Source organism: Hyposmocoma kahamanoa, unplaced genomic scaffold (assembly GCF_003589595.1).
Source record: "Hyposmocoma kahamanoa isolate Upper Pololo Valley unplaced genomic scaffold, ASM358959v1 220, whole genome shotgun sequence".
Lineage (NCBI taxonomy): Eukaryota > Metazoa > Arthropoda > Insecta > Lepidoptera > Cosmopterigidae > Hyposmocoma > Hyposmocoma kahamanoa.
In genome coordinates, this window is record NW_020653740.1 from 1573438 (window position 1) to 1587815 (window position 14378).

Sequence of the window (14378 nt, forward strand, 5' to 3'; positions counted from 1 at the left end):
CTGTTTTATCTGTAGTAATGGCCTTTATAATAGTAATGGCAAGGTATTTCTATATGCAATCCGTAGTCTAAGGCCAGCTGAAACGCGATACCCAGTCAACGAACTAGAGCTACTGGCGATGATGTGGCTTGAACGTCATTTAAGCTCTATTTGAATGACGAGAAGTTTGAAATAAGACCAGACCAATGGCCTTTAATTTCTTTGTTTGAAAGAACATGATTTTGATGTCACCTATATTCCGAGTCGGCACAACTTAGCTGCAGGTTCATTGAGCCGTACGTATTCCGATTAACTCTAAAGAATGGAAAGATATGCATGAGCATATTGTATCGGTCATGACAAGCTCGAAATCTTAACATGCTTAATAATAAAAACACGTCAAGTTGCCGCTGCGTGAAGGTCCGTGAACGTAAGGTATTGGAAATCCTCGAAGGACTGACAGACAGCGTAGAATTGATATTATGATCGATATGTCAGCAGTGAAGCAAATTGAGCATCTATAGAACTTGTATGTAAAAATGCTTCTTCTTTTTTGTATACGGCATACAGGCTATTTATGTAATAACTCGAACGTTATAAAATCTAGATTTTTGCAACGAAATAAAAGAAAAGAGTATAAACAATTGAAGGAAATTAATAAGCTGAGCGATTTTTCTAAGATACTACTATTGAATTACGTAGTAGAAAGTAAATATAATAATAATAACAAGATATAGATGTTTATTCATGATTAAAACAATAAATAAATCAACATAACAAATAAATAAAGTCAATAGATAAATACACTAAAATTGTGATATCGAATCTCAGTTGACTTTCATATATTACCCACCAGTAATCATGCTGAATAATTGTAAAAAATATTACTAGTGGTCATGAATTACTTATGACGTCACGGAATTAGTCAGAAATGTAAAATTGCGAAACATTCCAACAGGAATACTAGAGTTCTAGTACGGCGTTTGAAAGGGTTAATTCATATTCTATTGGACCCTTAGATGTTATGTAATAATTATAATAGTAAATTTATGTATTTTAAATTAGGTAACATGTAGAAACGTATCCGACAATAAAGAAAGACACTGTCAATTGCTAATTTATTTATCAATAATTTTATTTTGAGATATGATATTCCAGGAGAGGTAATAACAGGCCAAGGCACTGTATTGTACACACATTATAAAAATTATCAGACTCCGCTAACCCGTGCATCACACTGAGATAGGAGCTTTACAGAATACGCATAAAAGTTTAGGGTTATTTTTAGGGTACAGCGTGGCAGGCTACCAAACGGACAGATTAGAGCACTTCGCCACCATTTTAGTGCTTTTCGTACAGTACGACAGTATATACCGAGACCAAATACACTCCATACTGATAATAATAATAATAATAATAAGTTTATTGATAGCCATTACAAACACTATAGAAATAATACAGTAATTAGTTATTGATTGATTGCTGACTAGGCAGGCAACATCCAAACCCCACAAAAGGATTTATTAACCAGTGTTAGCACATAGTACTGTTGCCGCCAAATTGGGCAAGCATCAATCGAATTTTTATGAACAAATGGCTTACGAGTAAACTAAAACTAACTCTGTAGTCTCAAAACGAATACAATAAAACTGTTCATTTGGAACCCAGAAAAGAATAAAATATAAGAACTGAACTGATGACGATGAACGAAATTACAAAGTTTTCTGAACTGATATTCTGAAAACTTTATAATTTTTACTGAAGTGTATTCTTCACAGTTAAGGTACAAGTTGCAACGAGCACGGGCTGACGCTAAGAATAATTTATTAAAACAAACTTTTAAAAAAATTCAATCAACGTCAAAAACCACAAACAGCCACTACACCGAAAAGGGAATAGTAACAAAATAGAGATTTAATCCAAACGACAACAATGCACGTAAGTCTTTTTATTTATTTTGGTCTTATTTCGTTTTGTTTGTTCGTGTTGTTTTATTTGTTATATTATATATTAAGGAAAAGCTGAAACTTTCTAGTTTTCCTTGTAACAAATAAAATTAGAGTTATGTAATATTTTCGAAATGCACATTCGACGTTTTGCCTTTTCGATTTATTGTATGACATCAAAATTAATTTTGAAGAACTGATACTTCTGGGTTACGTTAGAACTGCGATCGTAGCGTTGCACGAGCCGATCGAGCAAAACTGGTGGGTGTGTCGTTCCAGAGTCAAGTGCCACAACTACATTTTGTTGTAAATCCTAACTAGGTATAATTAATTACTAATTTATTGACTTAGGTGGATAAATATTGTATTATATTACTAACAACCTCCGTGGTGGAGTGGTTTGCTCACCTGTTTTCATGGTGTCGTTATCTCTGAGGTCCTAGGTTCGATCCCCGGCCGAGCCAATGTAGAAATCCAACTTTTCGATGGTGTTTGTAGGTGTTTGTGGTACCGCCGTTGTTTGTTTGATTTCTATAACACTGATGCTTTAGTTATTTCGTTTGGATCAGAGCAACGTATGTGATGTTGTATAATATTGTCAGACGTCGTCTAATACATAATACAGGTAAAACTTACAATATTAATTCATTTATTAACTTTATTTAATATTAATGTAGTATCTATTTTATTAATATATTAAATTTATTTTCATGAACGAGTATGTATGTTTAGTAATACGATTGTCATTAATAGTAGGTACAGTTTTTATGAAAGCGTTCGCCCAGCAAGTTTAATGTAAAGTTAAATGAGGAGGTACCGGGATCATTCAGTAGCAGTAGAGCTCTTTGTGAAAGAATTCGTCCACGAAAGTACTGCCATCTTACCTATTTCTGCCGCCAAGCAGTAATGTGAGTATTACTGCGTTCCGGTTTTGAAGGGTAAGGATGCTGGTGAATTTAAGGTACATGGCAATTTTCAGCTTATGTCTCAGGGTGACGGGTGCAGTGGCAATACCCCTCAGGTATTTGCAATTTAAAGCTCTGAGTAGCACTGCAACTATTATGGACGGTGTGAACGGACGCGTCGTGCGCCGGGTGGTAAGCAACACGTCTTGCATTCGTCCCGTCACTTGATATCAAAAATCCATTTAATAAATGAATACATGTGTTGTTACATAACAAAATGAACAGTTTAACAATTTTAATTAATACCAATGTAGTGAATATTCAACGACCTCCAGTAACTATGGAGCTGAAATATCCTGACAGAGCGATCGGGTCGTGTGCCGGTGACGCGTAATTACATTCCTTTGTGTTATCCTTCGCGTTCCCCGCTTCTCGAACCCACGCTACGCACGTGAGCCTCTATTGTGATCCATTGTGCCTCCAATGTCAAAAGGAAAAAGAACAGCTATATGGTAGAGTAAAAAGGACGCTAAATGAGAGATTAATTTGCGGATAACGTGACAGCAGTAAAAAATGTTACGTACAACCTACTTGAGCCCAGATCGGGCCATACCTGTTTCGCCGGAATTCAATCGATACGCAGATATCAAAATACTTATAAGTGGTATAAGGGGCGTATATTCTCAGTTGACGAAGAATGTATCTACTAATTGTTCTATTTCTTCTTCTTCTTCTTGTCGTATAGATGGCGTACACCATAATGCTTACCATCATGGTGTAAGGTGTAAGGTATTCGCCGATTGTAGTCCAGGGTGCGACAGAAGTACAGGAAAGGAATCTTAGGGTCTGTGTCCTCCCTTAAGTATCCACTGTTTGTACTAAGTGCTATACAAATAATGGATACCTAAGTGAGGGTACCGACTGTACCTCTTGTGTGGAGGCTCCTTTCGTGCACCATTAGTCTACTAAAATAGATTTGTGAGAGTAGTGATATCCTAGTTGAGAGAACCTTGCCTTCTGTGCAGGTAGTCCTAGGTTCAATTCCCACCGAAGGAACAGCAACACTCAAAATATAATGTTTAGCTTATTCAAAAAGGTATCACTTGTTTTAGCGGTAAAAATACCTTGATAAAACGTGCATTTTGGAAAAGGTTCACAAAATAAACAGATTGGCATAATCTGAGCCATTTCTATGAGAATGCGACTAATGTAGTTAGATGATGAGATATATGCAATATTTGATCGCAATACGGTCAAGGCTCGGACGCGGTCCGGAGAAACAGTGACATGAACCACCACATCATCAGTCTCAAATAGTACACTTGAATTTGTCACAATCGCGCCTTATTAGTCGGTGATTGTTATTACACTGTTGTCTATCAGAAATAAAAGAAGATACTGCTGTCCACCTCCAGGATGTACCTTTATATCACTTAGTCGCATTCAATTCTGTAGCCCGTGTCTCCTTTAACGAAATGGATCGATTCAGTTGGAGTTGAACTCTCCAACAATGTATGATGCTCTGGGTTGCGTTTAGTAATATATAACTTAAGAAATTGTCGCATTGCACTACTTTCTTTAATATTGCCGATAATTATGTGTTATAAATTATATACGTAACTTGATACCTAATACCTTTTAGGGTCTCACAAAATACAATAAAAAATATAATAAACAATAGTATACGTATACCGCCTGTTTGTAGTATATTTTTTTATATTTGATGTAATGAAGGTGGAACAACTAGTAAATCAAATTGTAAACAATTTTGTACTCTGACAAAATTTACTAGATACAGCGATGAAACAATTTAAATTCCAAACGAAAGTGGTTGACAGGGCCATAAGAATCACGAAAGGTTGTCCCAAGGTTAGACCATAAAGTAACAGCTTACACCTGCCGTATGCCAACAGCAATTAGAGTGGTAATGTAAATAGCGGCTGAGGCAACAAGTGGGTCAACCAGGCCACCTCCCCTTGCCATCGCTCCGCACCCTGCGACCTCACCCCGTGCGCCCCACCGGGTCATGAACACCGCCTGTTCATGACCTACTTTATCTTGAAAATCTCTACGGGTACGAGCTAATCGAAGCCGTATTGCGCTCACGAGATACCAATAGAGTTTGTCCTTCAAATCTATTAAATCCTATTGCCACACGCGCCCTTCAATGATGGATTAATTCAATGAGGTTTTAATTTACTCGAACATAAATTGTTAATTAATTTCATACTCCATTGGTGCCATTTGTTGGATCTACTAAAATGACTAAAGCATAATTAAAATTTATTGTTGTTTTTATTTGTGTATATTTTGTTATTTGTGTAGTTTGTATAGTTTATGTGTATTTATTTTGTGTCGAAGCCGCACAACATTATTTGCATGATGTTATTCTTATTTCAATAATTTTACCTAGTACGGGCAAAATTATTATCGTTTGATCAGGACCACAACATACATTATTCATGAATTTGTAAAATTGCGGCTTGTCACACGACGAAGATCGAAACCGCGTCGCTATCCTTCAATGTTGAATGTTATCTTCACTCATTTTCAACCGGGAAATCTCCGACGGTTTTGAAGACAGGTTTTAAGCAGGTGCTTTAAATATCATAAATCACGCAAAGTTTCTAAAATAATGTCAACTCAAGTCGTTAAAGGATTCTGAAGGAAGGTGAAGTTCACTATTATTACCAGCTAGAGTAATCAATCATCATTTAAGGTTCCAAGAAAGGACTTGACTCAAATTTATTTTTTAATGTGTTTTTCAAAGTTTTTCTTTTATGTTGCACATATTAGTTTTTAAAGTCTTTTGAATATTATATGGAATTTACAAAGCTAGTGAAATCCATGAAGTGTTCAGATAAAATCTTACCTAAAATTCTTCCTTGTGGAGTACTATGAGAACTTGCAAATGGTGCAACGCAATTACACGATATCAGAAACAAAGCACGGCTAGAAGATATCGTTGAACACGGCAGCCGTTGCCACAAACTTCGTTGCTAAGTCATTTAAGGACAATTACATTGGACTGAAGCGTGGCAAAGAAGAGAGCGCGGTGACAAATCTAATAACGCCAACAGAGGGACCTGGAGATTTCACGAACAAATACGCTACTATATATTGTATCACAAATTATTATTTACCACACTGTGCCTGTTAGACAAGTACTGCATATTGCGAGAACTGTAAAGGACACGATACATGTAAGTCGTATGTCTATGAATGGAAGCGCAGTAGTAAGTTATCCGTTAATAATGACGTGATAGAATTTAGATATGTGAAATAACGCTATACCCTGATGTTAAATAAATATTTGTCCATATACAACTATCGTTGAAAATAGGTAAGATGAAATGTTACTCGGGTAAATTGTCTCTAAATAGCAATACCTCTAAACTTATATCGTTTTTCCTTGAAATAAATGATGTATTTTTTTAGTCACAGTGTTCGTAGAATGCACTTACGTATTCCAAAGGAGAAATGTTGAAATATGATTGACAAATATCACAAAATTTGTACTAATTTAAAAACTCCTGTTCATGGAATTCAACGTTGTGAATTTGAAATAGAAAGAGAGAGATATATTTATTTGTAAGCATACACGATAAATACAGTTTACATATATTTAAGATTACACTTATAGTACAGCGTGTTGCGTCAATAATAGACATACAATACAAATATTAATAGTAAAATATACAATGTTCGCATTTATTTTTAAAGTCATATTACATTACATAATTATAATTTTTTAATTGAATAATATATAATTTAAAAAATAACGAGAAATTGTGGTTTAATAAAAGGAGGAACGTATGTCAAAACAATTAATGAATACATAGAGGGTCGCAGGTTTCAAAATTTTAATGTCAAAAACTCAACAACAGAACAAACAGAACAATTTGTCGCAAGCAAATCAAAATATCAATAAATATTTTTGATCTCTGCTTTCTGCATGCTTTGTACAATTAATGGATGCGACCATACCACAGTTTGTTCGCCCAAGTGGCGTTTTTTTTATTTCTTGCCACTTACAATTGCATAGTTGGTGCATAATTTCTTGACATGACTTCCATATATATATAGTATATTTATATTATTATTAATCCATAGAATGCGGTTTTAAAAAAATCGGAAATATTAACATATTTATATATTTTTTACCGAAAAACTAGGGATTTGAAGTAGAATAATCAACGTACGCATGTGCTGCTTAGCAATGAAGTTGCTTCTGTCCTAGTTTTATCTTCCAACAAAGTACCGTAAATAAGACTTAATTAACTTCGCACATTTCATTTGACAAAACACCTTTACCAAACAAATACATCAGAAATGTTAGTTATATAAAACATGAGCAAAGGTGGATTTAGCTCTAAAAGAGATCTCTTTCAGCGGACAACAGCGTGCGAAGAATAAAGAGGGAGAAATATGATAAATTAACAGCATAGACAGACATGGACACATACGGGTTTGATAAGATTGATGAGGGTTTGATAAGGTCGTGACTTTGAGAAGAAAAAAAAACACATTTTTAATTATTTCTTTATTTTTTAGGTAATCTTCTTTTATCTCTATACACCTTGACCAGCTGTATTCCAACTTCTTCAACTCATAAAAATAATGTTTTATGTCAAACTGAAAAACAAGCCTCTGTTTGCCGAAACAGAGGCTTGTTTTTATTAATTAATATATTATTGATAGCCGCATCACTTCCTCACTTGATGCAAATCGATAAAAAAATCAGATAAAAAAAGCCAAATGGGGCCAAATCTAATGAATACGGGAGGTGCAGCAATAGTACATATCATAATTCGACAAGTTATGATCTTCTCATTGCAGTTGAGAAACGGAAATACTGGAAATTCCGCTTTCTCCATCTTCAAAAATATATCGACCTCACCTGTTTTTTTATGTCTACTCTATTATTTTCTAAACGCATTAGCTATCAAGTGATGTTAATTTAAAAAAAAAGTAACGTCTGTTGCTTAAGTAAGGAGTTCTAATTTAAGAAATAAATTCCGATAAAAGTTTTTATTTAACTTTAAAGTCGCGTCTTTATCGCCCTCGTGCAATCACAAACATCAATGGAATTTCCACTTCGACAAATTGATATTTTGCATAATTGTTACTAGGCATACTGGATGTACCAATAGGCAATCACTTAGTTCCTTTCGGGGTACTTTCACGTTTCGTCTACAGCGTCCTTCCTGAGGTTTCCCCGCTCGTTACAACTTCCGATACGATCTCCTTTGTTGGAGCCATACTTTTTATGCTGTGTTTTTACCTTTACATTGTCCTTACATTCAGATGCAAATCATGAATGTGATGTAGCTCCATTACATATACATTTTACTGTACTAAATAAAGTCAAATAGTAGAATAATGTCCTGAGTTAGATGTTTTAAAATTTTATTAAGAACTTAACATTTGATACTAAGCAAAGAGAAAGAAGCTTAGATGCTCCTCAACAAACACTGTGAAATTTTTTTAAATTTTTATACACGGCGCAAAACCCATTTTTATTTTTTTGGGATATATATCTTCTCAAGTTATTTAGCTTTTTACCTCAGAGATTTAGGGAAATACGTGGTCATAACAAGTTACGCAAAGACATTTAAAATGCGACATTTAAAACTAGGTTAAAACAGTAATTAATTAAGAGCTCGCGGTCCCAATTCTCAATTTATCGCTTGTTTATCGTTTAATTAATTTTATACAAATTGGTAAAAATAAAAATGAAATATATATGATATATTTTTTAAGTTTTTACGCATAGTAATGAGCGCGAATGGTACGTAACGAACTTGAGTCAGTGATATTATCTATGAATCCTAGTTCCGTAAGTTGGAGGACCAACTTTAATTCCAATAAGATATCACGAAGAAAAGAGAATATTCCTGCAGCGGTATCAGTCAGGGGTCCATATTGGGTAGTTATTAAACTGAAAGTTTCGGATGACTCGTGATCCCCGAGTGGAGCCATAAAACCGCTCCGCAGTCGAGTTCGGGAGACGACAATATTGATTTTCCGTCTCTGATGTATTTCATCCATCTGTTGCTCACCATAAAATTTACGACAACATTACTGAGTCGTTATTTTTGTATGAAGAGTTCTTTATCGCTCCGCAGCGACGCTTCCCCGACACGAGTTTTTCTGACGCGATCTGTTTTTATTGAGATCACTAATTCTGTTAGCTTTTATTGCTTCCTTACTTCGCATTTCAAGTTGGCTTTCTTTTCAAAGAAAATAAATACTAGCGTTATTATATTCGTTGTTATAAGCGGCTTATATTCTGGACTATACGTTCTATATGTGAATGCAGCAATATATTAGATCCAGCTACACTCAGATGTGTAATGAGTACACATAAATTTTTATAGTTCATAAAAGCATTTTAATTCATTACTTATTCGCTCTAATTAGCACAAGCTATGTAAAACGGCAAATGTTCACCTATTAATTGGCGTTAATTTTATAGACTTTATTTAGCTTTCTATTAAGAAACTGTAGTTATGGTTATATATCAGCACAATAATATGTAGGTACCTATATCCAACTTCTATGGATTACTATTAACTTCTAGGCAATTCCAGTGTAGAGTAGACGTGCATTAGACCAGTGAGTATGATAGACTAGCTACAGCCGTATATATATATCTGTCACGTATACAAAAATACATATATGTAGGTATATAATATGGTTATTTATTATTTGATCATATATTATAACGTAAGTTTTTATTAATGCATTTAATTTTACCATTGGCACACTACGTCTCCCTTTCTGTTTAGTACTCCTCTGCCTCAAACATTGTCTGGAAGAGATAGCTTTCAGCGATAAGGCCTTTGCCCATATTAATTCTAAGTTGCCTATGTACTGTTTTTGTTTTTTGTATGTGAGCAATAAAATGTATATCTATCTATCTATCCTTACTAGTAGAGTAGCAGAATGTACATAACTTCAAGAAGTAACGTAAATGATATGATTGTTGCAGATGGTGGCGACAGAGGATACGTCGAATGCGGTGTCGGGCCATATGGAGACGCCCGGCACCTTCGGCAAGCTACGGCAGACCCTCTCTTCCTCGCTGCTCAACGCGCAGGACAAAGGTAAACATACTAATTGCATTTGGCTTTGTATATAATTATTCAAGGTTATTTATAAAATACAACAACCTCACAGGGCTACATAATATATTTACTGTTACATAATTTATTTACGGTAATTTTCCGAAAAATTTAAAATGGTGGAAACTTTTCCGAAAAAAATCCCGAAAAGTTGGAAAAATTTTAAAAATCGGAAAAATATAACTTCGTAGGCTTATATTAGAGATATATAGAATATCTTTTCAAGTTTTATTTGGCGTGAATTATAAAATAAATTTGTGTAGCTAAAAGCAACTAAGAAGAAAAACGAGATTTAAAATTATTTAAATATTTTTATTTTTGTACGAAACTGAAATATGATAAATTATTAAAAGTCATGGAACAAAAGTTGTTTAATTTTTATTGAATTGATATTTAATCATTTTTTGTGAAATTACTTCACTATTTTGTTATAATTATATATGTATATACTCGTATATAATTGTATATGTACCACAGACCACATAATTTTCTTTCTTCCGTGGTATGTACATATGTTGTTGTTAATGATATTAGTAATATAGTCCTGCGTGGTTGTTAGTATTTTACAAATAACTCTGTATATGTACCATAAGGTCTGTCCCCGTGGGTAAGCAAAGGATACTGACGTTTTCTCTGCTTGCAATTTTTTCCATTTTTTTGTTTGTATTCGTTCAAAATGGACATGTGAAATACCAAACTGAAGTGTTACATTTGATTAAAACTGAAGAATCAGATCATCAAACTTAGCTCCTCGTATCTATGAAAAATGTTTTTTTCTTCTTGAAATTTGCAATCATTCAACCAGACTTTAATCAAATGAAAATATAGGGCGTTCCGGAAGAAGACCATGGGCCCAAATTAGCTCTTTTCAGTCTTCTAATTGGGTATGACAACAACAATATGTAAAGCAATGGTTAGGATGAACTCCTAGTCGATGCCTATAGTGAACTGTACAGCGTTTAGTTTGAGTACCGTTGGCATTTCCGGATAGTTGTGTATTTCAGAGCTGCGAGCGAATCAGGTTGCAGCAGTTAATGCCCTGAGAATGTTATTTTGGGCTCTTTGTCAAATTAAGTTGTTGACCACAATTGTATCCAGGAAATATGAGCGACAAAAGTGGACTATCATTTCACTTAACTACATTTGACGATTAGTATTATGACGTTTGAAGTCCTGGGTACAGTTTCCGTTAGGACCAATTTAGGAAACGAAGTTTTTAAATTATTTCTGATCTAGGTGCTCTGGATGGTGCACCCGAAGCACTAATAATAAAAATAAAAATAATTACCGTCCGTAGACCGTAGCAGAAAGTACACATCTTAATTTCAAGAGAGTTCAATTGACTTATTAAAAAATAAACAAAAAAATATTTACTCTGGTACTAATTATTTGTTCAGGGAATTCCTTAGTTTAAGTCCAGGTAATTAGTCGATTGTCATTTGACATTTCGTCGCGGATAGTGCAAAGGCGCGCATGTAGTATTGGTAAAAGGCGCGAATCTTCACGAAATCAAATTTTACATGAGAGGGTATTATTTCAATGGCTGTGACTTTGATTTTTGCACATTCGGCATTAATTTACGTTATATACTGAAAGGGTTGTAACCCTAACTAGCCGTGAACAGGTTCACGGCAATGAAATGGGAAATTTCCGGTCCACAAAATTTATTAAAGAAGTAAAGTTTAAAGAAAGGCTGTAACAATATAAAGGTAAATGTAAAAAAAAACAGGTATAACAGTATAAAACACTCCCTACACTTTATTATTAAGGAACTTACCCCTAAATGGGCCGAGAAACTGAATTACAGAAATAGATACATGAAGGGTGTAGACTTATCAATTATTACACATGATTAGCTTATTAACAGCTCTGACTGATGTGGCGGTCGAGCTGGGAGTGACCGTGGTATGAAAACAAAATGAGAAAGTGAAGGAAGATGGAACAATTCAAATTTAAAATTTAAATACATGTAAAATAAAAAAAATGATAGGATACAAGCGGAGAGAGGCGATACAAAGAATTGAGATGACGGTGAAAGGAGGTCACACCGTCACAATACGAACTGATAACAATAGATTGCATGAAATCAGGCTAATTTGGTTGCCACGACGTTAATGCGGATTTGATTTGGCCCCTAACTTATCGAAATTGCAACTTCATAACGTATGCTAGTTACGCGTAACTGCACTATCTCCGACAATTTGTAATTTAGTGTTAGCTCCTACGAATTTTGCAGTGCAATAACATTAAGGGCATTTTTTTTAATTTATTTATTTATTCATACATTGCAAACTAACAGCTAAGTAGCCAAAGCGCTTACAAGTCATACAATTATTATGATAAGTATTACAATTCAAAAAATAGTTAACAGCAAATTATTCTAGTCCTTATTCTAACATTTTATGATAACGCTGACTACACAATGTAGGGAGACATCTCTCTACATATATAGCCAACGCGATCAGCGAATAAATCAATTGAGTCACATTGAGTGAGTATGTCCCCGATCAGGCTTATTGCGCGAATGGTAGGCGCGTTTTCAGCGTACAATGTGCGCGTGCGGGGCTTGCCTAACAGCCGTGGATATCGGCGCGGGGCCACCGCACCCTCATCACTCCACAGGATACGAGTGGGCACCAACAGATCCACCTTACTTATTATGTCACTATCCACCCTGTGGTGGATCGCGGAAACAAAATGAGCCAGCAGCTGCATCTTTCGCCTCCGAGACAAAGTGTCCAACTCTACCATACCCGAAACAAAAAGCGATGGATACAAGTACGGGTAATACCCGTACTGCCGTTTATAAAGCCAACGTGCAAACTTACGCTGAACTCGTTCCAACATTATAGAGTATTTATCTTCATAAGGGTCCCAGACTACAGCTGCATATTCCAGCTTGCTGCGTACGTAGGCGCTGTACAACATCCTCGCCACAGCCACGTCATTGAATTCATATGATGTCCGTATAACAAATCCTAAAATCCTATTCGCCTTTTTACAGGTTACCGTCACGTGTTTGTGAAAGTCTAACTTACTATCTAACGTTAATCCTAAGTCACTAATGTCAAAAACTCTATCTATACAGGCGTCAAATAATATGTAATTTACCAGTATTGGGCAACGTTTACGGGTAAAAGTAATTACTTTACATTTTGAGTCATTGAAGGGCATACGATTAGTCAAACTCCATTCCGACACCGCATCAATATCCATTTGCAAGGCAGTTGAATCACCAATATCCCTCACCCCCAGAAATATCTTAAGATCGTCCGCAAAAAGAAGACAACGAGCATTACGAATAGTTTTAGGTAAGTCGTTAATCATTAATAAAAATAGAGTTGGACCCAGAGTACTTCCTTGGCTTACACCAGATCTTGTGTAGTATTCTGGTGACTCAAAACCTTGCACTTTTACAAACTGGCGCCTATTTTCTAGGTAGCTGGCAAAAAACCGTAGGAGTTTAGGCGTACAACCAGCCATCGCCAATTTCGTTAATAATATGTCATTGTCCACTAGGTCAAATGCTTTCTTGAAGTCAAAGTATGCAGCGTCTACCTGAAGACCTGCATCCATCTCTGCAGATACATAATCTACCAACTCGATAAGATTTGTCGTAGTAGACCGAGCAGGACGAAAGCCATGCTGGCTACTATGGAGCAATCCATTTATTTGTCCACTAATGCGCGTATTAAGGATGGATTCAAATATTTTCGCAAACACAGAAAGTACAGCAATAGGTCTGTATTGCGTTACATCGCCTTTAGCGTCTCCTTTTGGCACTGGCGTCACACGCGATAGTTTCCAGCACAACGGGTATATTGAAGAGTCAAGACAGAGGTTGTATATGTAAATCAGCGGTCTTTGAAAAGCTGACATACAATCCTTTGCCAAAAACACTGGCACTCCATCAGGACCCCACGCGGACTTCGTTTTTAAACGCTTAATTGCAGCTTTAATATCGTCCCCGCTTACGCCCACAACAGCTACATCCCTAGTGCCCAATACTGGTTGAGCAGCTCGAGCAGCATCTGCAGGGTCCAGTTGCGGCTGATCCGATAGGAAAACAGAGCTGAAATATCGCGCGAAAGCATCCGCAGCAGCCTGTCCAGACACTTCCGCACCGTCGTAAGAAAAGACATCTGTACAGTGCCTGTCCTTTCTCTTATCTTTAAGACTAGACTTATATCCCCAGAATCGAGCTGGTTCATTAATTATACTTTTTTGCAACCTACTTATATGCTGCCGATACGCGTCATTTATTAGTTTTTTACCGTGCCACCTGTAGTATTTGTACAGCTCTACGTTATATTCCTTTCCATCAGATTTCATTCTTTTAAGATGATAGTGTTTATACTTTAAGTTCAGTATAATTTCAGCAGTATACCATGTCGGGTATACGTATCGCAAATCGCGTTGGC

General features: G+C 35.7%; 1 protein-coding gene across 1 annotated transcript in view; it reads left to right on the forward strand.

The window, feature by feature from the left end:
• LOC113228047 (regulating synaptic membrane exocytosis protein 1) overlaps nucleotides 1-14378 on the forward strand; it is a 145552-nt gene that overhangs the window by 105120 nt on the left and 26054 nt on the right. Inside the window, exon 4 of the mRNA XM_026461186.1 lies at nucleotides 9825-9939. Within this exon, the coding sequence (XP_026316971.1) occupies nucleotides 9825-9939 (115 nt within the window). The remainder of the gene's footprint in view (nucleotides 1-9824; nucleotides 9940-14378) is intronic.